Source organism: Camelus dromedarius, chromosome 7 (assembly GCF_036321535.1).
Source record: "Camelus dromedarius isolate mCamDro1 chromosome 7, mCamDro1.pat, whole genome shotgun sequence".
Taxonomy (NCBI): Eukaryota; Metazoa; Chordata; class Mammalia; order Artiodactyla; family Camelidae; genus Camelus; species Camelus dromedarius.
In genome coordinates this window covers 74,828,244-74,854,084 of record NC_087442.1, presented here as the reverse complement: position 1 = coordinate 74,854,084, position 25,841 = coordinate 74,828,244, and the positions used below count along the sequence as shown (strand labels likewise).

The window sequence follows — 25,841 nt, the reverse complement described above, 5'->3', positions numbered from 1 at the left end:
TAACGCTGCTAAACTGCTCACTTAAAAATGGTTAAGATGAGGATTTTATGTTATGTGTATTTTACCACAATTTAAAAAAAAAAAAAGTTTTCATGCCCTTAAAGGTGATGGAGAAAATGGATGGGCTAGTTGTGAGAGAAAGCTATTAATATTAAGAAAGTGGAGTCAGGTTACCTTGAGCCTTAGGGTCTGTTTTAACAGTGGTTGCATTAATAAAGAGAGGGGTCAGGAGGTTTACGGGAGATGATTAGCTTAGTTTTTGAAAAGTCGTTTTAAAGGAACAGTTTTGCCATGCAAAAGATACACAGGCTAATTCAATGTATTTAACAGTGAAAATGTAATTCCTAGAGAATAATTTGCTGATTTCTGGTTCTCTTTGCTGACGAGTGGCCCATCAATCAAGTCTTCTCTTTGGCCCAACCTAGTCCAAATACTGGGTGGTGGGACTCTTTACCCCCTGGTTTCCTTTTGCTAATTCTTGACTTTTGACCTCAGTCCAATTTTAGCAGAAGTATAATTGATTTTACCAAACAATTAAACATTAAACAGTTAAGTCCCAGAGTCCTATAACGGAGAATATCTTGAAAGAAAACTTCACGCTGCTAGAGCAGGGTGAAAAGATTGCTGGCCTTGGATTAGAATCTAACACTAGAGAGGGGTTTCTCCTCCAAATGTTACGAAGATTAAATGAGATAGCACAGGTAAGTTAGTAATAGCAAAACAGACGTTAGCTTATTTAGGTAAACACAAACGCATTACAGGTATGTGTACAGAATTCTCCATAAATGTATAGACTGTAACAGTTTTTCTCAATGCAAAGTCGCACACATCTTTTCCTTTTTTTTATTTATACAAGTACAGCTACTGCAAAAATCAGGGGTTAGATTCAGACTAATAAAGTAGTAGTAACTTAAAAATAATGTAGTGGGAACTGCTTTAGAAAATCATGTTCTACGTACTACACCTGGAAGAGGAAAAGAATCCTTTTTACGAGGGAACTGATAAGTTTAGGAACCCTTCATTCGTGGGTCTCAGTTCCCAGCCGGATCTGAGTCAGTAGAGGACCTAGGCTGCCGCACACGTTGGCGGGGGTGGGTGGGGGTGGAATTGGCCTACGCACCACGAAAGATTCATCCCGGAAGTAGTTATTGGTCGTCTCCATGCGCCGGTTCCTGGGCTTCGTAGAGCCAAGGCGCGAGGCTCGGACGGGAAGGTAGAGCTGGAAGCGGCTCTAAGCGTCCTCCGCTTGGGACGCGAACCGCTGCGCCCCCGGGGCTGGCCCCGGCGCCATCATGCTGCTCCTGCCAAGCGCTGCGGACGGCCAGAGCACCGCCATCACCCACGCTCTGACCTCTGGTACGTGCCCACTCAACCCCGGCTCCGTCTAGCCTCAGCCGCCCCTGCCTCGGTCCTCCACCTCGGCGACCCGAAACCTTTCAACCCTTGCTCCTGGCAGCTAGCTCATAGAGTGTGGGGCCGTCACGAGTGCTTTCTTGCTCCCTGCTACACAGAAATCCTTCCCCAGACTGGAAGGAAAAAGGTGGGGGCGTCTTTCTTCTGCCCCGGTGGTTTCTTCCTAGTCTCGTGGCTGCTGACTCATGAATTTGGCGGAGCAGTTCTGGACCGAACCCTCCAGTACCCTAAGAAGGTTCCTATAAGCATCTCCTTGCCTCCTGCAAGAGAGTGCCCACGGCCAGCTTCCCACGTGCCGGGGAGCGTACAAAGCTTTACTGCTGGTGTTCTGTTAAACACCTCGCTCCCTCTCTACGTTTGCTCTGACATTTTTAAATGTCCCAAGCCAGACAGTGCCCCTCATGTTCAGTATGGGAAGACCATTGTCTATGCTGGTAGTAAGACCTATGTGGACGGACTTTTCAAGGCAGTGTTCAAGTGAAACTTGTCCTATGTAAGTCAACCATCTTCAATTTTTTTTTAAAGTGAAACTTGTCCTGCTACTGTAGGTTCTTAGATTTATTGCCCAAGACAGTCGTGGTATTATAAATTTAAAGAGTCTCCAGTTTCAATGATTTCATTAATTACCATAGCCAAGTGTACAGACGCTTGTTAAATGTGATTTTCAACTTATTTTAGGACACATGTGTTCGTGCTTACAGAAGTTTCTGTAATCTCACAAGTAGAGGAAAAGGCTTGAAAGGAAATGTTCTTAAAAGCCACACCCACGCTACACCCGTAGTACTTCTTGAACATAGTGTTTGAATCCTCTCCTGTGTATGGTAGAGGAAATCTTAATTTTCCAAACAATTCAAAGCATGAAAAGTCAGTTATTTTTAGAAAAGTTGTGGCCATTAAGTGCAAGGGAAGACGTCTTCCAGTTATTACCAGAGAGAGTAAAGCTTTTTGCTTTCATTTGAAATATGAAATTAAAATTAAGACGTTCACTGTTTTCCTGACGCCAGTTATCTTTTCTGAACTGCTAATATACAAATGTGTAGTGACTTATCCCCACTTCCAGGAATAATGATAAAGCCCTACTTTTGTTTAACAATTTGTGACTTTCAGAGTGCTTTCATGCTTTGTCATTCAATCTTCCAAGGAACCAGATAGAATAGGAATTGTTCCCGTTTTACAGCTGAAGACACCTCTGACTCATTTCACATTGCTGATTGTTAGATCTACACTGAATTCCAGAGCTGATTTCAGATGCAGAGCTGTTCCACTATATCACAGCTTCAATGGTAAATCCCTGTTAGCTACTTGAAAATTGTCTTCCAGAAAAAAACACTGCGAGTGAATTCTTAAAATTTTGAAAGCTATTTAAAGTCAGGTTTTAAAAATTAAGATGTTTTTAGAAGGTTTTTTGGATGAGGCTAGCTCTTTATGACAGTTTATAATTATTAATTGCTTACTTACAATTGTTAGTCTAAAAGGAAAGCAGTTTGCAACATTTCTCCCTGTTCCTCTTCTTCCTCTCATAGCTCCAGAAAAGCATTGATTTACTGTTGACATTGCTGAATGTCTTGTTTTGTCAGATAACTGGAAGAGGTTGATTGAATACTCTAAATACTAGGAAATGATTATTTATTGATAACCCTCATGTTAACAGGACTACTGCAATTGTTTTCTCAGTTGATGGTTTTAAAATTGTATTCTGCTGCTGTCACTGTTTCAGTCTTATTTACTGCCTTGGAACAGATTTATTCCATGCAATACATTGAAGCCTCTCTTAACGCTTTCAATCACAGCCTCAACACTCTGTCAAGTTGAACCTGTGGGAAGATGGTTTGAAGCTTTTGTTAAGAGGAGAAACAGAAATGCTTCTGCCTCTTTTCAGGAACTGGAGGATAAGAAAGAGTTATCAGAGGAATCGGAAGATGAAGAATTGCAGCTAGAAGAGTTTCCCATGCTGAAAACACTTGATCCCAAAGACTGGAAGGTATTTTCCAAATCTTGTTCAGTGAGATGCTTTGTTAGACATAGGCCATTTTCCCATGAGTTTTCAGTTATTAAACTATGTTTTAAGGTGCATCAACAAAAATAATCATAATTGAGCACCTGTTTGTTGACCATAGGATACTATATCCAGAGGCAACCAGAAAGGGGTCACAGAAAAGGCAACATCTGAGCTGGTCTTAAAAGGTTGCATGGCAATTTGTGAAGCAGAGAAGGGAGAAAAAGTGTTCTGGACAGAATTAGATGTGCAAAGATATGAAGGAATAAAGGAATATGCACTGCCTCCTTGGGACTTAGTGAGGAGTGGAGTAGCCCATCTAAGGGATGGTGTGAGAAATTAGACTGAAACAGACTCAAGATGAAACTCTGTGGTGTTCTTTTTTATGCCAGACCAAGGGAGGAACTCATTTTATTTTCAGAGCAGTAAAAAGTCATCGAAAGTTTCTAAGCTAATTTTAGAAAAGATTCATCAGAGGAAATGGTGTTCCAGGCAGCGTTGCTGCAGAGGCAGAAAGAAGTTGAGATAATGTGCCAGGATCCAAAAAGAAGGCAAGGGGCTGGAGCAGAGTGAATGAGGGAGGGATGAGGAGGAGGAGTCAGGGGAAAGCCATTAAAGAGTTTGAAGCACTGACAATTTGTCAGTACTTTAGAGGGGACCAAAAAAAGGAGCGGAGGTGGGGAGAGAATGTTGTCCCTTTTAAGCAAAGTGATGACATTTGAGTTGAGACTGAAGGATGAGAGATGGCAACCACATGAAGAGTGAGGAAAAATGTGCCCGGCAGAGACTATAGCCTCTTTAGTGAACTGAAACACCGGTCTGATATTTGGAAAGGGGTGACCAATGTAGAAAGTGACAGGCCAGGAGGGTAGAGAGGGCTGTGCATCTGGAGCTCAGAGGTCTACAGTGAGCTGGGGAGTCGGGAGCATTTACAGGGCCCTTGCCATCTTCCAGCTCTGGCATTGGATCACGTTACCTGGGACCAAAATATAGAGAGAGACAGAAAGATACCCCAGCACCAAGCTTTGCAGGTCATCGAGAAGCCAGTCAAAATGGCTGAAAAAAGCTACTGGAAGGTGGGAGGAAAACAGTGGATTCATAGACACTAAAGGAAGATAATGTTTCAAGAAAAGAGTCAGCTGTACTGCCACTGGGTGTTGAAGTCGAGTGAAGGCAGCTGGGTGAGCTTGGATGTGGCAGCCGGAAATAGATACTGAAGAGAGCAGCTTTATAGCCCGTGGGGTGGGAGTGGGCAGAGCAGAACCAGATAGGAGTAGTTTGAAAGATGAATGTGAGAGAGGGTAAAAATGTTGTGTGGGTGACTTTTTCAAGAAAGAAATGAAAAAATAAATTAAAAAAAAAAAACAAAAAAGAGGGAGGTTTGTCGAATGAAATAAATGTACAGCCTAAAAGTTAAAAAAAAAAAAAAAGAAATGGAAGAGGGGTCATGGAAGGGTCTTAAAGATGAAAGATACCAGCATCTTTTTATACTGATGACAATAATTCAGTTGAAATTTAGGAGACAACTGAAAGGTACTAATATTTGAGGAGACAGAGAAGATAACACTCAGAACCAAGAGGAGGGCTGGAGTAGTCTGTCTTGGTAGGGCAGGCTTTCTCGATAGTGAAGGAAAGGGAAAAGATGCTGGAATCTGAGTAGGATAATTTAAATTTTTTCATTAGGCAGAAGGCAAAGCCTTTGATGAGAGGGTGGAGAAGGGTCTGTGAGATCCAAGGAAACACTTGAGGACAGAGACAGGTAATAATAATCTTAGGGAGTAGAAAAGCAAACCAGCTGGAACAAACTGTGGTTGCCAGGCATCGTGAAGGAGCCCCTGCACGTGGAGCTTGCCTTCCTGAATTGAAAGGAAAACCAGTCAGCCCTGTTTGACTCTTTTCTCCCATGTTTCATGCCCTCAGCTCCCCTTCTGCCCACTCATCCTCCAATACTAGATAAACCATTTGAATTCTGTAAGGAGCCTTCACTGAAGTGCTACCTCAACTTTTAAATTTGCAAGGATATTAACCAAAGCAGAAATGAAAGCATTACTTTCTATCTAGAGAGGCCTCATCCCTCAGTTTCTCAAAATTTCCATCTAACCTTCCTTCTGTGCTCCACATTGTCCTGTCGTTGCCACTGGCCCAACCTACTAGGGCTACTGTTATGCTCCCCTTGGTTCTGAAATCTTCCTGGCTGTACTTTGATTTAAGGATGGCCATAAGATATTGATAGGTATTAGGAAGAAAATGAATTCTTTGATCAAGTAAGTCTGAAAAATGCCGGATTTTATAGATCTCTGTCTGCTTTTTTTTTTTTTTCTTTTTTTTTTTTAAACTGCAGGACTTCTCAGTGCTTTTTTTGGCTTCTGTGCATAGAAATTATCAAGAAGGCTATATAGAGTGGTCCACATTTCCCAAACTTCCAGGACCTCAGAACCCATTTTATACAAAACATCTCATTAGACTCCTATTATGAGAGTCTCACTTTGGGAAACAGCTGTTTTAGGGTGCCGGCATAAGGGATAAGGGTATATTGCTTCATTTCAAATTTGACTCCCTTTTGTGTCTTTGTCAGAACCAAGATCATTATGCAGTGCTTGGACTCAGCCATGTAAGATACAAAGCTACGCAAAGACAGATTAAAGCAGCTCGTAAGTACTTGTTTTGAAATAATCAAATATCTAGTGTAGGAAATGTTATCTTGAAAAGATATGCAGGATCATGGTCTAACCATCATTCTAGATTTAGCTTGTGATACATGGGATAAGTGTAACCACAGTCTCCTGAATGGAGTTTGTCACTAGGGACAAGAAATCGGTGGTGGGGGTGTGTGTTTGTGACAGGGTAAAGAACATTCTTCCAGTGGCAAGCTTTTAAAATATAATTTTTCATCTCCCTTTAGAAGTGTGGCCAGCTGTACTTAGTGGAAGCTGTCTTGTTACTTAGGTTTTTCAATGTTCTTTTGTGATCTTAGGTCTCACCATTTTGATACTTCCCTGTCTTTTGTGCCCAAGAGAGTTATCTGATGCTTCATTGTTCTTTTCATTGACAAGGTTAAAAATCTGGGATGGGGGCAGGAATTGTTGGCAACCCAGCATACATAGGCCTAATGAAACACCATCCCCTTCATGCTCTGAACTGTCCTGTCCTTTGCAAGCCTGTGGACATAATTCTCGGTTCACCTGATTAGTCAAGTTTCATGAAAGAGGTGAAGGTGATTAGTCTTTCATGTTTGATATTAGGACAGTGTTCTGCCCTCTACTCTAAAGGCTGGATATTAAGTTCAGAGGAGGTAAGATTATGGCCATCTGGAAAAAGAAGTAGGGAACCAGGGTCAGTCAAGAAGAGAAAAATTGTACTGGAGGAAGATGACTGAATGAGACCTACCTTGTGCTGGAAAATACTAGTTGATCTGGAGTAGAGTAGATTAAACTCACAATTTTCTCATTAATGCTTGTATGTAGGAAAACCACAGGAAATATTTTTTAAAAAAGTGAGGGAATTTATGAGATTATTTAAGACCTATTATTGGATTCCTTAAAAAGCTGGCATGGCTCTAGACTGAGCATATATTAATGCCTATGAATAGTTGTTGCAGTATAATTGCCAGGAAAATTCATTTGCCCTGAGAAAATATTTGCAAAGTCTTACTGTATGAAAGGATAGCAAACAAATACCAAATATGTCTTGACACATGTAAATTTGTGGAAGAATTAGAAATGATTTAGGGTTATGGAAATGGTGTTTAAGGTGAAGGGATTATTTCTCTAAATATAAAAAAATATATAATAAATTGTAAAAGAAACATTCATTTGCTTCTGTTAAGTCCATTTTGTTTTATTGGAATAATAGAAATTCTCGAATATTCTGTTGTCAAAAGTTTTGCAATCCCAGAATACAGATTATTACCATTAAGTGGAATTATGATTGACTCTCTGCCACCTTGTTGAATATTCTCAGTATTTATCTGGAAGACTGTTATTCTCTTTCCTGTCATTGTAAAATAGACAGTTGCTACTTACTGCTTTCTGAAATCTAGTCCAAAGGTAAAAATGCAAAGTTATTATTTGCAAATTTATAATTATTAGCACAAAGAAACCTAGTAATAATTTAAGTCTCATAACACTTGAGACCCCTCTAGTTCTTGCATTCTGTTACAAACACATAAAACAGGTTTGTTTTTTTTTTTTACATTTTATTTATTTATTTTTAATTGAAGTATAGTTGATGTACACTATTATATGAGTTACAAGGGTTCTTTAATATGATGATTCACAATTTTTAAAGGCTATACTCCATTTATAGTTACTATGAAATATTTGGGATAGCCTGTGCTCCGTTCCTGCAGTGCCCAACAGTGGTGGAGTCGTCACACCTCTGAACTGTCCGGCATGATGTCCTTATTGTTCCTGGCTACTTAGCTTCCAAGCTTGATAGTCTGACTCTCATGGAGATCCTGCGAGCTGCCTGATAACCGTCAATAAATTCCTTTTCTGTTTAAACCAGCTAGGAGGTGAAAGCCTCTTCTTGAGTGTTACTGGAGAAACTGATAACACACTTGATTGTAAGGAAAATCTTAGAGCTCAAAAAAACCCAAAAATGTACTTGTCACAGTTTCTGAACCCTTGCAATATATGTAGAAATCACTAAATATGTTCATAAAAAGATTGGTACAAAAATATTCATAGCAGCCTTATTCACAATATCCAAAAACTGGAAACCGCCCAGGCATTCACCCACAGGATGATGGATAAGCAACCTGCTGTATATTCATACAATGTAATAGTACTCAGCAGTTAAAAAACAAATTACTGATACATGCAGGAATGATGGTGAATCTCAAACCATTATGTTGAGCAAAATAAGTCAGATACAAAGACACACTGTATGATTCCACTTACATGAACATCAAGAACATGCAAACATAATCTATGGTGAAGGAAATCAGAATGAAGTTGCCCCAGGTGGTAGGGGGTGGGAGTTGACTAGAAAAAGGGTAAGTTCATTGCCTTGAATTATTATGTTACTTTTTTCAAAAGGGGGAAAAATAAAATAGGCATTCAATTCAAATGTTTAAAAGAAGAGCACTGAGGAAGATGGAAGAAAAAATAGAAGAGATAAAACAGTATCTAAAAATGGATTCATAAGAAGAAAAACATACTGAAATATAGAGGATGAAAATGATACCAGAAGGATATTTTTAATTGAGACCACTATTAAATGCAATGAATTTGAAAATTTTGATAAAATTGCCTTTTTGGAAATTGAAAACATTTAAGGAGTTACCAAGAATTACCTTGTAAAAGTACTTTAGGCCTAGATGAATTTTTTCAAATGTTAAAGGAATTGAAAGTTCTTGTGCTGGGGGAAGGGTATGGTAGAGCACATGCTATTATAAGAATGGATACAGGTCATTATATATTTATCCAAACCGATAGAATGTATCCTACTAAGAGTGAACCATAATGAAGACTGTGGCCTTTGGGTGATTAAGATGTGTCACTGTGTGTCCATCAGTTGTAATAAATGGACTGTTGTGGGGGGTATTGCTAATGAGGGGCAAGGAGGGGAGGCTGTGCATGTATGAGGGGCAGACGGTATATAGGAAATCTCTTACCCATCCTCTCAATTTTTTTTTTAAGAAAATCTTTTTAATTTTATTTATTTTTTTTTTTTCTCTTTAGCAGAGGCTCTGGGGATTGAATCCAGGACCTCGTGCACACCAAGTGTGTGCTTTACCACTGAATTACCCCCCACCCCTCAACCATCCGCTCAGTTTTGCTGTGAACCTAAAACTACTCTGAAACTTAATTTAATTAAAATTTTAAAACCTGGCAAAAAGAGCTTAAAAAAAACTACCAATACCACTCATGAATGTAGTATCAAAAAAAAAAAAAAAACAGTTAAAATAATAGCAAGTTGAATTTAACAGTGTGTTAAAAGAATATTGTCCATGAACAAGATTTCTCTTAGGAAATACATCAACATAGCTAAATCTATAGTTTGTGTAATATTATACCAATGTGATATCCTAAGTAGGTAGTGAACATACATATGTATACAATTTAATATACATTCCTTTTTGATAAATAGATCTTTGAAAAGAAATGCAGTTGGGGGAGGATATAGCTCAAGCGGTAGAGTGCATGCCTAGCATGTACAAGGTCCTGGGTTCAATCCCCAGTACCTCCTCTAAAAATAAGTAAACAAACCAATTACCTCCTTCTCCCAACCCCCCAAAAAAAAAGAAAAGAAAAAAGGAAAAAAAGAAAAAGTAAAAAAAATTTGCTTTAAAAAAATAAAGAAAAGGATGCAGTTAATTCATTTCCTACTTGAATAAGTATTTTATCTGTGTGACATTAGTGATACTACTATTAAAACCCATGAGCGAAATTTACCTGCCCATTACTTTTATGCTGTTTGGGAGTTTGGGTCAATGAAATTAAGATACTAAATGAGAGATAACGTAGAAGGAAAGAAGTACATTGTTTGTAGGTAATGTAAGATCTCCTTAAAAACCAAAAGAGAGTTAAGTCAAGTAGCCAGATGCAAGAAAAATACACAAAAATAGTACACAGTTTTTGGAAGTTACCATCAAATACATTAGAAAGTTATAATCATTTTAATGATAATCCTGGGGCAAGAATAGGTAACCAGAGACAGACCCTGGTATAATGTACTGTGATAAAGCAGACACCACAAATTAGTGGAGAAGGGAAGGATTATTAAATGATACTAAGACTTTGAAAACGTAACTAAGCTTTTCAGTTCTAATCATAGAAAATATTAAAATAGAAACATACATCGAACTTTTGGAAAATGAAGGGCCTTCTACATTTATAAATACTGGAATAAATTATAAGGGAAATAATCAGTAAGTATAAATTAAAAGACTGACTTTTTTAAAAAGCACAAGTTTAATCACAGCAGTTGGGAAAAGCACTAGCATCAAACATGCCGGACTTAGGAGAGGCAGCAGGCAAGCGCAGGCTCGGGAGTCAGGCTGCCTGGACTGGAGCCTCACTTGCCCAGGACTTTGGACAGTTGCAGTAGCTACGGTACCTTCACCTCTCTGTGCCTCATTTTCCTCATCTGTAAAATGGAGAAGATAATAGTACTTTCCACATAGAGTTGTTGAGAAGATTCACAGATAAATAGTGCTGGCACATAGTAAATACTCAGTGGATGTTAACAGCTAGCCATTATTCATTGTAAAATGATTCACATCAACTAAGAAGAAAAACTAAGCTTCTCTTTCCTCCATAAATAAAGGATGAAAAATAGAAACAAACAGCAAAAAAAAAAAATTGTTGCACACCAGTGAATCATGTTTTAAATAATTAGATCCAGTGCTGGTGAGGTTGTAGTGGAAAGAATGTTCACATGGGGATATGCAGTGGTAAAACTTTTATTAGAAAACGAGTTGTTCCTACATTTTTACTCAATAATTTCACTTCTGTAAATATATACTAAGAAGAAAGAGCCCTAAATTTGGAAAAATTTCTTTCTCTACAGAAAGTTTCACATTAACATTACTTACAATAGTGAAAAATTGGAAACAGTCTAAATATCCAGCAGTGGAGGAGTAGTTAAATAAATTATGATAAATGTACATGAAATACTGCACTAAATCGTCATTAAATTTTTTGAAGAGTTTGCAACAGCATGGAAAATGGAAGTGCTATAATGTTAAATTGAAAAAAATCGTATTTTAAATTGGTATATATAGTATGAGTATACCTGCATTTTAAAAAACATATGCTTAAGGGGAAAAAAACCTGTGTGGAAATACACCAAAGTGTTAATAGTAATTGTCTTTGGGTACTGACACTTCAGCCAATTCTTAAAATAATTATTTCAGTTTCTGGGTAATTTCTACATTTAATAAGCATATATTTTACCATAGGAGAAAATACTTTTTGAATTTTTTTTTCTGGTGGGGGAGGGTAATTAGGTTTATTTATTTGTTTGTTTGTTTATTTACTTATTTATTTAATGGAAGTAGTGGGGAATGAACCCAGGGCCTCATGCATGGTAGGCATGCACTGTACCACTGAGCTATAGCCACCACTGGAGAAAATATTTTTAAATTAATATTTCACCTTTAGAAATGGTTCTATTTATCTTACCTTTATTTTTAGTTTTGACACCTAAGGGGATAAATTATCTAAATCTGTTTCATTTTGCAGATAAAGCAATGGTTTTAAAACATCACCCAGACAAACGGAAAGCAGCTGGTGAACCAATAAAAGAAGGAGATAATGACTACTTCACATGCATAACTAAAGGTAAGAAAATGCTTTAGAGTCAGAACTTTCTAATAGTGAAGATTATTTATTAATTGCTGGGATTGGGTTTCCTGTGTATGCTATAGTTCGTGTATACCATAACATTTTACAACATCTTTAGTTAACATCTGGTTGTTTCTGGTAACCTTCCCCAGAGCCTCACTGCACAAAGTGAGGTTCTCCCTACTGGCAGCATCAGCAGTGCCTGGCAGCTTGTCAGAAATGCAGCAGCTCAGGCCCTGCCCCAGACCCTCTGAATCAAAATCTGCATTTTAACAAGATCCCCCGGTGATTGTTAAGAGAAGCTCATCCTAGAGTTAATTCTCATAGAAGTGTTATGTTTAATGATGCGAATACTAAGATCTTCTTCCATTTCAGACACTTTGTGGGACTAAACTGTCCTGCAGATGTTTTGCTTGTTTACATCAAGAAGTTGATTATGCCATAGTAAGGGACCCACAGCGGCATGTGGCTGTTTACTTTGCCATATCCTCATTAAGCAAACTTGTAGAGGTAGCCACCATTTCTAAATGTTTCCTTAAATATGATTTTACAACTTAGTCTTTATTGGCCCATTCTCACACAGTGCTCAGGATGCTGAAGATCCTTTGATCTTTGACGGCCTTGGGATCTAACAGTTACTTTTCTAGCTATTTCTTTTTCCTAAGAGTGCTTTCTTACGGGTTGAGTGTTTATTGTTTGGTTATTCGCATTCCAGAAAAGGTATTTAAATAGGAGTTCTTAAGTTCGATTGTATCCAGTAGTGCTAGAGCTGTCATTACCTAAGCCCTCCCCTCCCCACAAGCACACAAAATTTTTAATATGAAAAATAACCTTTTTTAAGGAAGAAAGTAGAGTTGTGGTGATGTGATCTAATGATTTTTTTTTTCCTCAGCTTATGAAATGTTATCTGATCCAGTGAAAAGACGAGCATTTAACAGTGTAGATCCTACTTTTGATAACTCAGTTCCTTCTAAAAGTGAAGCAAAGGACAATTTCTTCGAAGTGTTTTCCCCAGTGTTTGAAAGGAATTCCAGGTGAGTTAAGGCATCCCCCTGTGATCATAATCTTGCTTCTTTACCTCCAGATTTCTGTTTTTTTTCCTTTGAAAATAGTTTTGTTTTCTTCCTTCTCCTCTCCAATACTGAGCTCCTCTGGTGAACTTACTGCACTCATTTATTTTGCTCTCTACACGGAAGTTCTACCTTTCTTTAGTGAAATTCCTTTTCAACTCATGGGATGTTTTTCTTTTCAGTTTCCTTTGATGGAAAGAAGAGCAGTTGATTTTAGGTAGTGGGATGCTGATACTTAGGTGACAGTGATGTCCCGTTCTTCTCCTTTGCTGTTGATGGGTACACTGCTCCATTTGGGCCATTGTCACAGAGGAAAGCTTTTGTTCTGTTTTCGAGCATCTGGTTTTCATAAAGTTCTCTGACAAAGGATGATTTATATTTAAGTTTAGGGGGAGGGTACAGCTTAGTGGTAGAGTGCATATGTAAAAAAGAAAGCATGTGTAATTTATTTCATTAAAATCAGTTATTAAATAGCATGTACCAGTAATCTACACTTTTTGGTTTCATCTGCATTGGAACCTTTCCTTAGAGTGCGTTCTGGCTGCAAATAATCACCTGGAGAGCTTGAACGGTTCCTGACGCCTGGGTTCTATCTGGGGAGATTGTGATTAAATTGTGATTTTTATTTTTGGTAGTAAATTGTGATTTTAATGTAATTAGTTTGGAATGCCCATGGGGTTTTTAATGCTCCCAGATGATTCCAATGGGCAGCTAAGTTTGAGAAGTGCTTTGATTAGTGGTTTGATGCAGCTTAATATTTCCTCCACCCTTTCTCACATCTGTTTTGTAATAGTGCTGAAGGTGGTAAAAAAAAAAAATGATGTATTATATTTTTTTGTGGAATGGTTTCATAAATTAAAAAAAAAAAATGGGTCAGTGGCAGTCTTGGGATCCTTTCCCAGATGGTGGGCGAAGTGCTGAACCTACAAGTCTGACTGTTAGGGGAAAGATGGTGGCGATGAAGGGGTGGAAATCTATTCCCTCTGTGAGTATTAATATTTTTTTAAAAGGCTAGGCCTACAGGTCACTTCTGTCCTGCCTGTTTAGGATCAGGAGTAAGTGAGCTTGAAAAGGGAGGCTAGAACCTATTTTTCCTGGCCAGCCTGGCAGCTGCTACAACCCTGTAATTTACAGAATCCATAACAACCTAGTGATTAGAACACTGTTGCATTGTTTTTTTCCTGCACCCCCATCTCCCCTTGCCCTCTTCTCTTACTGCTTCTACATTGCTCAGCACCACTGCTGATCTCTCAGCTCCATCTCTTTGTCATAGAGGATGTGGGGGAGGGAGATTGCAGGGTATCAGTAAAAACTATTGTTGTTTTTAGTAAATTAGCTTGTTGAACTTTTATACGAAATGTTTTTGAGTTTTTTTTTCTTTCTTTTTTTTTATATATCAGGTGGTCAAATAAAAAGAATGTTCCCAAGCTTGGTGATATGAATTCATCATTTGAAGATGTAGATGCATTTTATTCTTTCTGGTAAGTGAATACATTGTTTCTAGGATGTTTTCATTTTTCAAGAGGATAAGTATTCAGTAAGTACTTGTTTGACTGTTATAAATTAATTGAGGAATGGGAGAAATCTCAGAACCTTCACTGAACAAAAGCACTCTGTTCAGAAATCAAAAAGGTTTTCACGTAAAGCTGTATTATCTCCCATATAATATTTAGGCTTTTATAATTGCTTTTTCAGTCTGTTTTCTATTAATTTGATTTCTAGATATCAAGCACATTATAGTAGTAAAAGATAAAAATTGAGTCACTTGAAGTCAATAAAAAATAAGTTTTCATTGAGCTATCTTTTAAAGTACTTGAGTACATGAGGAGGAAGATAGTATTATCTCTATAACTACATCATTAATTTTTAAGAAACACAATATTCAGTGACCATTTTTATACTATATGTGCTATATTTTCCTATTGAGTATTTGGTAAATATGAAAACAAAATCACTATAAAATAAAAGTGACAGAATTCAGCTCTGTCAGTTGTAGTTGCTTTTACCTTCAGAGAGTACAAACCAGATAACGTAACCACTACTAGGTTACCTTAAGACTTGACAGACTAATGGAGGTGAAGGCAGGGGAAACTTGTAACAAGTCCCAGTCAAGAGAGAAGCCTAATATTATGAAGAGATAACAGGAAAGTGGGATTTTGATTTAGGGATGAGATGAGTATTTTAGACTTTCATACCAAATACAACATAATTTTTAAAAAGAAAAAAAAAGAATGTAGTGTTAGTTCAATAACAAAAGAGAGGGGAGGGATGTATTAAACTCATCCACTTGTCATTAGTATTTCTTAAAATTATATGCATTTAACTTAATTTTAAAAGGAAGATTTTTAAGGGGTGGATATAGCTTAGTGGTAGAGTGCGTGGTTACCATGCACGAGGTCCTGGGTTCAATCTGCAGTACCTCTGTTAAAAAATAAATAAAAGGAAGATGTTTTTTCATTTGTTTTGGCTTGATTCTGTTTCTGTTTATATTAGGTATAATTTTGATTCTTGGAGAGAATTTTCTTATTTAGATGAAGAAGAAAAAGAAAAAGCAGAATGGTATGTATATGAATAGTTAATAAAGGAAGATATTTATTTGGTTCTTTGGTATTTGTGATGATGTAAAAAATACTACATATATTCTTTTGCGTTTTCTCTTTGTGTATCTGTTTTAAATGAATTTTTTGACATTTTGAGATCCCATCTCACAAGTTAAGCTAGGTGGCAATGTATCAGTAGTTGGTTACAATATACCTAAGAAATTGCTACGGAATATAATTGTCAAAAAGACCTCAGTTCAGCAAATATTTTATCTTCTAGTTGCCTAACAAGTTTTATTTTTCATTTTCCCTGTGTGTGTAGGGAAATTCTTTTGACATGAATGTTACCAAAAATTAACCAAAATTAATACTAGATACTATTACCCTTTAACTAACGTTAATAATGACACAGCACTTTAACCTTTCAGACATAATTTGCATATAAATTTATAAAGTATTGTATTTTCCTTCCATACCATCTATAAATAATAGTTTGTTTCCAATATTTTCTATTTTGTAGTCGTGACGAAAGGAGGTGGATTGAAAAGCAAAACAGAGCAACTAGGGCACAAAGGAAAAAAGAAGAAATGAACAGAATAAGGACATTAGTTGGTAAGTATAATTGATGGTTTTTAACATTTATTAATTAAATGTCATAAATTCAAGAGATTACCTTTTTTTTCTGATAGATAATGCATATAGCTGTGATCCAAGGATAAAAAAGTTTAAAGAAGAAGAAAAAGCCAAGAAAGAAGCAGAAAAGAAAGCAAAAGCTGAGGCAAAACGAAAGGAGCAAGAAGCTAAAGAAAAAGTAAGATGACATTTGATGAAGTTGGACTTCAAATGTTCATAAAAATCTTCAATCTTCAAATGTGTTTTAAATACTGTAATCTGGCAGTAGAGAATTAGGTGCTGCTATGAATGAATCATGACTTTTGGTACAATTGATGGAAGGATCTTCCTTACCAGCAAATTCTTATTGAGCAAAAACACGATGTCATGTAAATTTCTTTAATACTGTTCTTATTTCTAATATGTCTATTTTACTTCTCTAATAAAATTTTTTAGAACTTTACCATCTGCTTTTTCCAGTTCAGCCTTCAGTCTTTGATAAGTTGATGTTTATCTTTATTTTAATGTGTTATTAAAAGATTGTATTTTTTGAATAAGATTATAGAGCTTTTAGGAATTCTAATTTTCTTACTAAAATGATTTTATCCCCTGTTATTAAAGCAAAGGCAAGCTGAATTAGAAGCTGCTCGGTTAGCAAAAGAGAAGGAAGAAGAGGAAGTTAGACAACAAGCCTTATTGGCAAAGAAGGAAAAAGACATCCAGAAAAAAGCCATTAAGAAGGAAAGGCAAAAACTTCGAAACTCATGCAAGGTACGTCAGACTGTGAACAGGCACTACATACAAGTAAATCAAGTTGCTGATTAGGGTGCAAAATATTTCTATAGTATGGAAATATAGTTAAATTATGGTACACATTTTATCTCAACATAAATGTTTTTTAATGCACTTTTTAAAAATTTTACACGTGCTTATTCATTGTGCAACTTTTTTTTAAACCATCTTGCCATTTTCAAACCTAAAGAAGAGTTGCTTATTATTCTAAGACTTATTCCATATTTAGTCTCCTTGATTATGTCAGCAGCATCTTCTTATAGTTAGTTTATTCAAATTAGGGTCTGAATAAGATCAACACAAAGGCTTTGATTGTGTATCTCCTAACTGTGTCTTTTGCAGGCCCCCTTCCATCACCATCTCCCCCACTTCCCCCGCCACCTCTCTTTGTTGGAGAAATCAGATCATTTGTACTGAGAATGTGCCACAGTTTGATTTGGGCTTATTGCTTCCTTAATGATGTAAAATTAATTTTTATCTTAGAAAAAGTTCTTTTAGAAGTTAAACTTGGGTTTTTAAGGATCTAAAAACTTTCATTTTTAACTAAATAAAGGTGTATCATTTGGTTGAGTACTGGTTGTTTGCATTCAAATACAGTTTTCACTAAAAAATATTGTTTAAAAAACCCCAAGAGTTTTCAAATGTAGCTTTGTCCAAGAGATGGTTTTACATTTTAAACTGGTAAAGTTAGAGACTAGTACTGCTCCATATCAAATAGCATTGAATGAATAAATTAATGGAATTCCAAGCTGCAGTAGAGATTGCCACAAAGTATTGTGTGCTATACCATTGTAGTCAAATTCAGCAAGTATGTAAATACTTACTGTTTATAGAAAGCTTCTCTGTCATGTGGCTGTCCAGAGGCTCTAGATACTCGTATGTATATTCTAATATATGCCATCCTAAATTTTCAGTAAATAGAATTGAAATTAACCTGCCCCATCAGCAGGCTTTGAAAAAGTTTTCATAAAAATACAAGCACAGAATATCTCTTCAGGCTTTTGGTAAGAGGAAAATCTAAATAGGAAAAAGATGAAATATTTCCCTCACGTTTCACCTAGAAAATTATTTTGAAAAGAATGCAGTATATCATAGTGGTTTGAGAGTATGGGCTCAGGGCTAGCTGCCCAGATTTGAAGTCATTCTCCACTTCCCGTGTCCTGGCTATGGTCCTCAGGAGGTTACTGCAACCCAATTTTCTCACCTATACAGTAGTGGAAATAATACCTAGTACTAGAGTTGTGAAGGTTAAATGAGATCGTTCACATGTAGTACTTGTTACATTTGGCATAATGAAAACTGAATCAAAAACTCAGAAAGGTCAGTTAGGGAGTCAAAAACCTGAATAATTTTTAGAGATGGTGTGTAAATGAGAGTAAAAGTGCTGGCCTTTGATAACTTTATTGTTCCTTTCCAGCATAAGTTCATTTATTCATTCATCAAATATTTAGATGAGCACTTGCTGTGAGCCAAGCAGTTATAATCGATCTGGGTATAATGATGACAGTGCTTGCCTTCAAGGAATACACTGGTTAATGATGGAGAATGACAAGTAAACAGGCAATGGAAAGACTTTAAGATGAGAACTAGGACGGGAAGGTACCAAAAATGTGTTCAAGGAAGGCTTTGTGGCTCTAGTAGGATTTAGGCAGGTGAAGCAGTATGTGTCCAGGATTAAAGATGAGAAAGATCAAGGATCGCTGAGAGAGTGCAGAGATCTGGAAAAGTGAGGTTTAATGAGCCAGAGGCAGCTGAAGAGGTAAGGAGGGCCAGTTCTTGAAGGACACTGTATGTCTTGCTAGTTTAAATCTGATCCTGAGTCAGTTTTGTTCAGGATGCTGAGAGAACACTAGAGACAAAGAAGGGTCTTTTGCCATAATCCAGATGAGAGCATAGGTCTTGAGCTAGTAGATATGGTGGGAATTGAAGAAAGTAGGTAGAATGAACCTGTATTACGGAGGTAGGATAGGCTGCTGCCTTTTGGGTATTGATTGTATGTTGGAGGTAGAAGAGGAGTAAGGGTTAATACATCTCCTGGCTTCCTGCATGGATTACTTGCATGGTATTATTCAATGAAATAGAAAACAAAGAGGAAAAGACTTGGGAAAATTGATTTCACTTTAGGTCATATTGAGCACATTGAGACACTCGAATGAAGTAGGTGATTTTGGTGTGTAAGTCTGGAGTTAAGGAGTGGGATCATCACAGTCACCCACATCTCGTTGGCGCTAGGAACCATGTAAGTAGATGAGATCCCCCAGGAAGAGAGTAAGGAGGATGGAGATGGGACCCTCGCCACACCAGTACTTAAGGTACTGATGGGAGTGACCTGGACAGGTAGGAAGAAAATCAGTAATGCTTTTGGAAGCCTGGGAAAGTGTCAACAGTGAAAGAAGCATTGGAACCTTAGCGCCAGATTGCATGGATTATGGAAACAAAGAAAAGTGAAGACTGGGAGATCTAAGTGTCAGCAGCAGCTTAAGAAAGCATGAGAAATACTTTCCAGTTCTTGTCCATCCAGGTACATCACGATGTTCCATTCTAAGCCTAATCTTTAGTTGACAGTTTTTAACTAATACTTCCTATTCCTTAGCACACTATCTTTTTCTTTAATTTCACATTTAAAATCTCCAGTAAATTTTATAGTTTGACACATACTAGATAGAACAGGCAGCCTAACAAAGGGATTTTAACTTGTCTTTATACAGAATTTCTTGATTCTGTAGGGTTCTATAAGGAATCATCCTTTTATAAAATCCAAAGGTCTTCTGCACCATCACCTTGTTTCTGTTTCGCTCTTCCACCCATTTGGTAATGTCTTGTTACTGCTGGCTGGCCAGGGAGAACCCTGGGCGGTGCCCTGGGAATATGGTTGGTGGTGGTCAGAAGACCAGTACGTTCACCTCAATTTATAATTGTGTTTATGGGTGTATTCTTGAGTGCCAGCAGATATAAGATGAAAGTGTTTGTGTTTATACTTCTAGACCTGGAATCACTTTTCTGATAATGAGGCAGAACGTGTTAAAATGATGGAAGAAGTGGAAAAACTTTGTGATCGGCTTGAACTAGCAAGGTATGACTATATAGCTGCTGATGAAGTCTCCTCTTGGGCTTAGGATAAAGTCTCATTCCTTTTTCTTCCTTTAAGCTTGCAGTGCTTGAATGAAACACTCACATCATCTACAAAAGAAGTAGGAAAGGCTGCTCTGGAAAAACAGGTAATTGAAGAACACGTCACTTCTGACGGCATTTAGCACTTAGCACTTCCAGCTGCGGGAGCTAGGCTTTCTCCTCGGTACTTCCCCATCTAACAAGCAAGGCACTCCAAGGGCAAAGAACGTCTCATTTCTACTTGTGTTCATTTAAATTGGATTTATTTGTATATTGTTGTTACCATATATAGTTTGATTTGTGGTGTCTAGCACCTTAATCATAGTTTTTTCAAAGTGATCGTTGGAAAAAAATAACTGTTGGCTTTTCCTTGAGCAATTTTTGTAAGATAACATTTAGAACCAGAAGAGATTTTTATTCTGTCTAGTCTACACCTTTTATTTAACAGATGAGGAAACAGGCCCAGAAATTCAATTCAGTGCAACAAGTGTTAGTACCTACTATATAAATCACTGTGCCCAGGTGATCTGGAGAAATACCTAATGCTATTGCTGCCACAGAAGAGTTCAGGAATAGTTATCTAAAGAGAAAGTGCCTAAGGACCAAAGATGGAGGGCCCCCAGTCAATGCTGTAGGTTAGACAGGAAGTGCCAACACCAGGTGGGAGCGGCAGGGGAAGGCTCAGTGAAGGGTTTGAGCCAGTTTTGAAGGAAGGACAGTGTTAAAATGAAGATCAGAAACAGCATGAACCATAAAATACAGGTAGGAGTAGAAAGTTACGGGGAGAAGCGGGAGATGAAGTTGGTTAGGAAGAGTAGAGCCCAATTAGCAGGTTTTTAATACCATGATGACTAGTTTCCATTATGGCAGACCTTTGAGTAGCACAGGGTTAACATTGTACTGTTATCTGGAATTTGCAGGCAGGGTGCATTGGATAGGTAAAAATGACTAGTATAAGAATCTCACTGGAAAGACTTGGACCATGAGTGATGATGGGAATCATTGAAATCTTTGGGACTTGGTGACTGGTTCTCAGGGATTGAAGTGGGGAAATGAGTCAGGTGACTCCAGGATAGCATCTGACCGAAGCAACAGCGTCAAGTAAAGGTTTTTTTCCCCCACTGAAAGTGACTGTAAAGGATAGAACTTAAAGATAAAACAGGCCACTTTGCTGTGCTTTTAACCTTTTTGTAGAGAATAAGTCACCTAAACTGCGAAAGAGTAGGTATGAGCTTTTAAACGGCCTTTTGTGGGTGAATAACCCACTGACTTGACAAGTAGTGTCCAAGGCAGATACAAATCACATGATAGGAACACAGGGTAGGTCAGGCCAAGGATGGTTCTTGGTTCCTCAAGCAGAAGAGTAAGGAAAAGCCCAAGTGAAAAAGCTGATTTCTGGTTTTGGGGTTGGCCTGGGAGGAGTGTAGGTCCTTGTCCAGATGAGGTAGATGGTGGAGAACCAGAGCCCTATCCATAAAGGGAGTGTAGGGTAGCAAAATGCTTTACGTCCTTGACTTACCTGTGGTATTTGTGTAGATAGAAGAAATAAATGAGCAAATTAGAAAAGAGAAAGAGGAAGCTGAGGCTCGTATGCGACAAGCATCTAAGAATGCAGAGAAATCAACTGGTGGAGGTGGAAATGGCAGTAAACATTGGTCAGAAGATGATCTGCAATTACTCATTAAAGCTGTGAACCTCTTCCCTGCTGGAACAAATTCAAGGTACTGGTTTTAGTGAAACATTTCTTCAACACATACTGGAGCCTCGGGATAACGCAGACAAGCATCCAGGTAGCACTGGTTACAGCAGAAACTTGCAGAGATAGGTTTGACTCTAAATTCTGTGCCACATTGGAAAGTGTGAAAAATGGAGTGCATTTTGCACTGCTAGTCTTATCAGCGTACACCAACATACGTTGTGTACCCATGCACACAGCAGGATGTCATCAGTGTCTCGGAAATTAAGGACCATGAGATCTAAACCTTGACTGTCATGCTGGCTTATTCCCTCATGGTTTATACTAGGGACTAGATTTTGTGTTCTGTAGTTTCTCTTTCAGTCTTAGTCCTCCTTCATTGTTTTCTACCTCAAACTGGAGCTTACTGCACAGTCTGAGAACTCAGAAGCCTTAGAGATCCAGTTTTCCTCATTGTACAGATGAGGAAACTAAGGCTCTGTTTTCAGAATGACTTACCTCCTTAAGTTTGTGTCCAAATAGCAGTATACACAAATGTGTGATTTTATTTGTTGATTTTTACACAGAAATATGTAAGGTTTTGTACAGACTTAAAAATAAGGTTATAAACAGTTGATTTAAACATACGAAAAACAAAAACCATAGTCCAGGCAATAGTAGTAATTAGACCACCAACTTAGAACTAATTTTATAGATGTTATAGCTAACCTTTCTGTTGGTTTATTCCACCCCACCCCCCATTATTGTGTCATTTGCTCTAGATGGGAAGTTATTGCTAATTACATGAACATACATTCTTCTTCTGGAGTTAAGAGAACCGCCAAAGATGTTATTGGCAAAGCAAAGAGTCTTCAAAAACTTGGTGAGTTAGTTTTGTCAAGTCAGTTTCTTAGCTACCTTGATTATGTATTTTAAAAATAATCTTTGCAGTTTAATGAGACTAAATGAGATGATCTGTATTATATTAAAATGTTTTGATTTCTCAGACCCTCATCAAAAAGATGACATAAACAAAAAGGCTTTTGATAAATTTAAAAAAGAACATGGAGTGGTGCCTCAAGCAGACAATGCAACACCTTCAGAACGATTTGAAGGTAATGAAAGTTTGTTTTTCTATGACTAGAAAATGCTGGCCATGTATCTATACTATGTGAGGATATATAAGATCTAGGGTCTACATTCAGAACGATTGGGAAATAGTGTTTAGGAGACTGTAAGTGTAAAGCAGGCATTTTCAGGACAGTCAGATTTACTTCACCTCCACTGAGAATTGCAGTTCTTCTGTTTCAGATTTCATAAGATGGGGGCAAGGACTATTTGTTTTGGTCACCAGATTTTCCTAATCAGTATTAAAGGATATTGGGACAGTTGAAATTTGAATAAAGCCTATAAACTAGATAATAGGTTTTTTTTTAACCAAAGTTAATTTCCTGACTTTGAAAAATACACTGTATATAAGAATATGCCCTTGTTTTTAAGGAAAAACATACTGATTTAAAAGCAAAGGAGCATCATGTTTACATGGTTTAGAACAAATTGTGTCTGTATATATACATAGAGAAGAATAAGCAAGTATGAGAAAATGTTCACATTTGGGGAATCTGGGTAGAATATACAGATTCTTTATATTCTTTTGAAATTATTTCAAAAATTAAAATATCAGTGAGCATTATGGATATGTGTGGAATTTTTGTTCATATATATATATATATATATATATATATGTTTGGGATGTGACCTTTTTTTTCCTTGAGTTGCTGACAAAAGTTTCAAAAAGTTCTCTTTCACTTTATGCGTTTGTGAACCTCCAATTCTTTCTCCCTTAAACTCAGCTAGTCTTGGATGTGCTTTCCAGATGACAGGGCCAAATGTATGTTTGGGATTAACTACTGGTCTTGACTCTTCATGATAACCTGTTCCTGTCTTCTTAAGTCCCACTTTTCCTGTATTCTTAGTCTGGTGTATTATCCCAAATTTCCAATTTGAAAATATTAGAAGAGACTTAGAATGCTCTATAAAGAGAAAAAAGTTATTCTGCATTTGCAGATTGCAAAATCAGGGATGGGTGACTTTTGTCTAGGCTGGGCATTATTTTTGGCTCTTTTAAGAAAGAAAAGTAACAAAGTAGAAGTTTCAGAACACCTGGAGAGCACTTCTCAAGGGTAGTTCTCCTGCTCCCTTATGCTCTCCACAAGACTCAGCCACGTTCAGGTATTACTGCAGTATGTACCCTCAGCCCTTTCTTGTGGGACTTGTTTCCACACTGGAGGCAGGCACCGACGGCTGTGCCGCAGCCAGCTGTCTCTCTGGGAGACGGTGACCCTGTTGGGGCAGGAATGATTGGCAGTGGTATGGTGCCAGGCCTGACACCTTTACCTTTCATGAATTTAATGAACAGGCCCTTCTCCCTTCAATTGTACCAGGAAACAGCAAGCTGGCACCATTTTTTGGAATAGCGATTTCTCATAGAAACTTACTTCACGTTTCATTCCTTTTGATATTGTGAAATAATTGGAGAACAGATATAATTACATGTCAGTTCCATCTTTTTTCCAAGAGAGAGAAAATGAATGAATTGTATGGTGTTAAATGGGGCTTCAGACCAATAAAAGGAAATTGCACTAAGGGCTTCCTGGAATTTAAAAGCTGACTTCAGAAAAAGCTTCTAATCTGTCTTCAAATACAAGTTCTCTGCCTTGTTTTGAGGTGTGTTATTTTTTAACTTGTTTACTGTATGTGTTAGTGTGTTTTTAATTGGGAAGTAACTTAGATTTCCAGGCTTCACTCTGCCCTCTCACAGGATACTTCAGGTGGTGGTCTGACTACTGGCAGGAAAGGTGCCACTGAGCCGTTACTGCGTGGTCTGAAATAACTAAGCTGTCAGTAGTCCACTCACTGAGAGTAACCAAATCAGCTTTTTAATTTCTTTTAACGTGTACTACTTACATCCTTAGGAAGGAATATGTTTCTGATAATGTTTGTTTCTGATATGTGTATATGGTGTTCTGTCAAACATAAAAGGTTTGGTTTAGTAGAGGTGCATAGCTTAGGTTCTGCAAGGTTTTACTGGATGTGATGACAATGCCACATTGGAACATGGAATCTGATCTCATCTTCCCTATAGAGTATTTTAAAACCTTAGACACTTGGCTTTTTTGTTAGACTTATTTCTTCCAGTGTAAAACAAGAATGCTTTGCAGGGTCTCATCCAGCTAAAAGTTTTGTAACTGGGAAGTAGCTCTTTTCCCTATCCTATATGGAACTAGATTTATCAGAAATTTTAAATGACTCGTGATTGTGTTTTTGAATCCAACAGTCCAACTGTATAATTTAAAACTGATTTTTTAAAATCTGGTGAGTATAACCTTAGGTTGTGAGAGACCAGTAATATAAGGCATGTATTTCCTTTTGTGCTTAAAAGTCTGAGATATTTTTCTGGGATGTGAGCTATCTAAAGTTTTTTCCCTCATTAATACTTAGAGGTATGTATGTTTGTCTAATCTCAAAGTCTGTTCAAAATTACGTATCACAGATTCAAATGGGCACTTACCAAGATACCTGTGCACCAAAAGACTCATCTGGGAAGGTGTTCCAAGACAGTTTTCTATCAACTATGATAAAATTTTTCAAGTAAAATTTTTTCTTAAACAGGTCCATGCACAGATTTCACCCCTTGGACAACAGAAGAACAGAAGCTTTTGGAACAAGCTTTGAAAACATACCCAGTAAATACACCTGAAAGATGGGAAAAAATAGCAGAAGCAGTGCCTGGCAGGACAAAGAAGGACTGCATGAAACGATATAAGGTGATAGTTTAGTTCATACATTCCATTATCTTTAAGTTACGTTTTTGTGCTTATCTCAATACCACAGTAGTCGTGGACCAGTATTAGAAAGAAATGACCAACCTTAGAAATTTTCTAGCTTGAGCAGTTAGTAAAAATCATGCTTTTCAGTACAGATGTATCCAATTTGAATGTTTTGTATATTTCTACCAAACATTAGAAATGTCTACAAATTCTGACAACTTCTTAGTTTAAATAGCATCTTTCTCCCTTCATAGGAGCTTGTGGAGATGGTAAAAGCCAAGAAAGCTGCTCAAGAGCAAGTGCTGAATGCAGGTAGAGCCAAGAAATGACTCACGACAGTCTTTGTTGTGTGTGCATTTTTATAATAAAACTGAAAATACTGTACAAATGTTCATTCTTAAAATTATAGTGATAATTTGAAAAAGTGTGTTGTTCCAATATAATTTTTTAGAGCACAAAGATCTACCATTCAACATGGTGGTCTTATCCTTTCAAAGTTTGACACAGTATT

The 25,841-nt window shown here is 37.4% G+C and overlaps 1 protein-coding gene across 4 annotated transcripts; it reads left to right on the top strand.

Annotated features, from left to right (window-relative positions):
* The first annotated feature begins 1,073 nt into the window (after positions 1-1,073).
* DNAJC2 (DnaJ heat shock protein family (Hsp40) member C2) lies at positions 1,074-25,724 on the top strand. 4 transcript variants are annotated; one of them, XM_010984805.3, is made up of 17 exons: positions 1,074-1,356; positions 3,204-3,394; positions 5,985-6,060; positions 11,599-11,697; positions 12,593-12,734; positions 14,171-14,251; positions 15,264-15,329; positions 15,831-15,922; positions 16,000-16,121; positions 16,544-16,693; positions 19,699-19,787; positions 19,863-19,932; positions 21,362-21,546; positions 22,283-22,383; positions 22,508-22,615; positions 25,173-25,327; positions 25,585-25,724. In XM_010984805.3, the coding sequence occupies exons 1-17, from the start codon at positions 1,293-1,295 to the stop codon at positions 25,657-25,659; spliced, it is 1,866 nt and encodes a 621-aa protein (XP_010983107.1). In that variant the 5' UTR covers positions 1,074-1,292; the 3' UTR covers positions 25,660-25,724. The 4 variants fall into 4 exon arrangements, with proteins under 4 accessions (XP_010983107.1, XP_010983108.1, XP_010983109.1 ...); XM_010984806.3 differs by having other exon boundaries at positions 1,115-1,356; positions 3,293-3,394; XM_010984807.3 differs by lacking the exon at positions 1,074-1,356 and adding an exon at positions 2,544-2,696.
* The last annotated feature ends 117 nt before the right edge of the window (positions 25,725-25,841 follow it).

Coding starts and splice junctions, on each gene's coding strand:
- DNAJC2 (XM_010984805.3), top strand. CDS start 1,293: ATGCTGCTCCTGCCAAGCGCTGCGGACGGCCAGAGCACCGCCATCACC. Junction 1,357..3,203: donor CACCCACGCTCTGACCTCTG/GTACGTGCCCAC, acceptor TTTCAATCACAG/CCTCAACACTCTGTCAAGTT. Junction 12,735..14,170: donor GTGTTTGAAAGGAATTCCAG/GTGAGTTAAGGC, acceptor TTTATATATCAG/GTGGTCAAATAAAAAGAATG.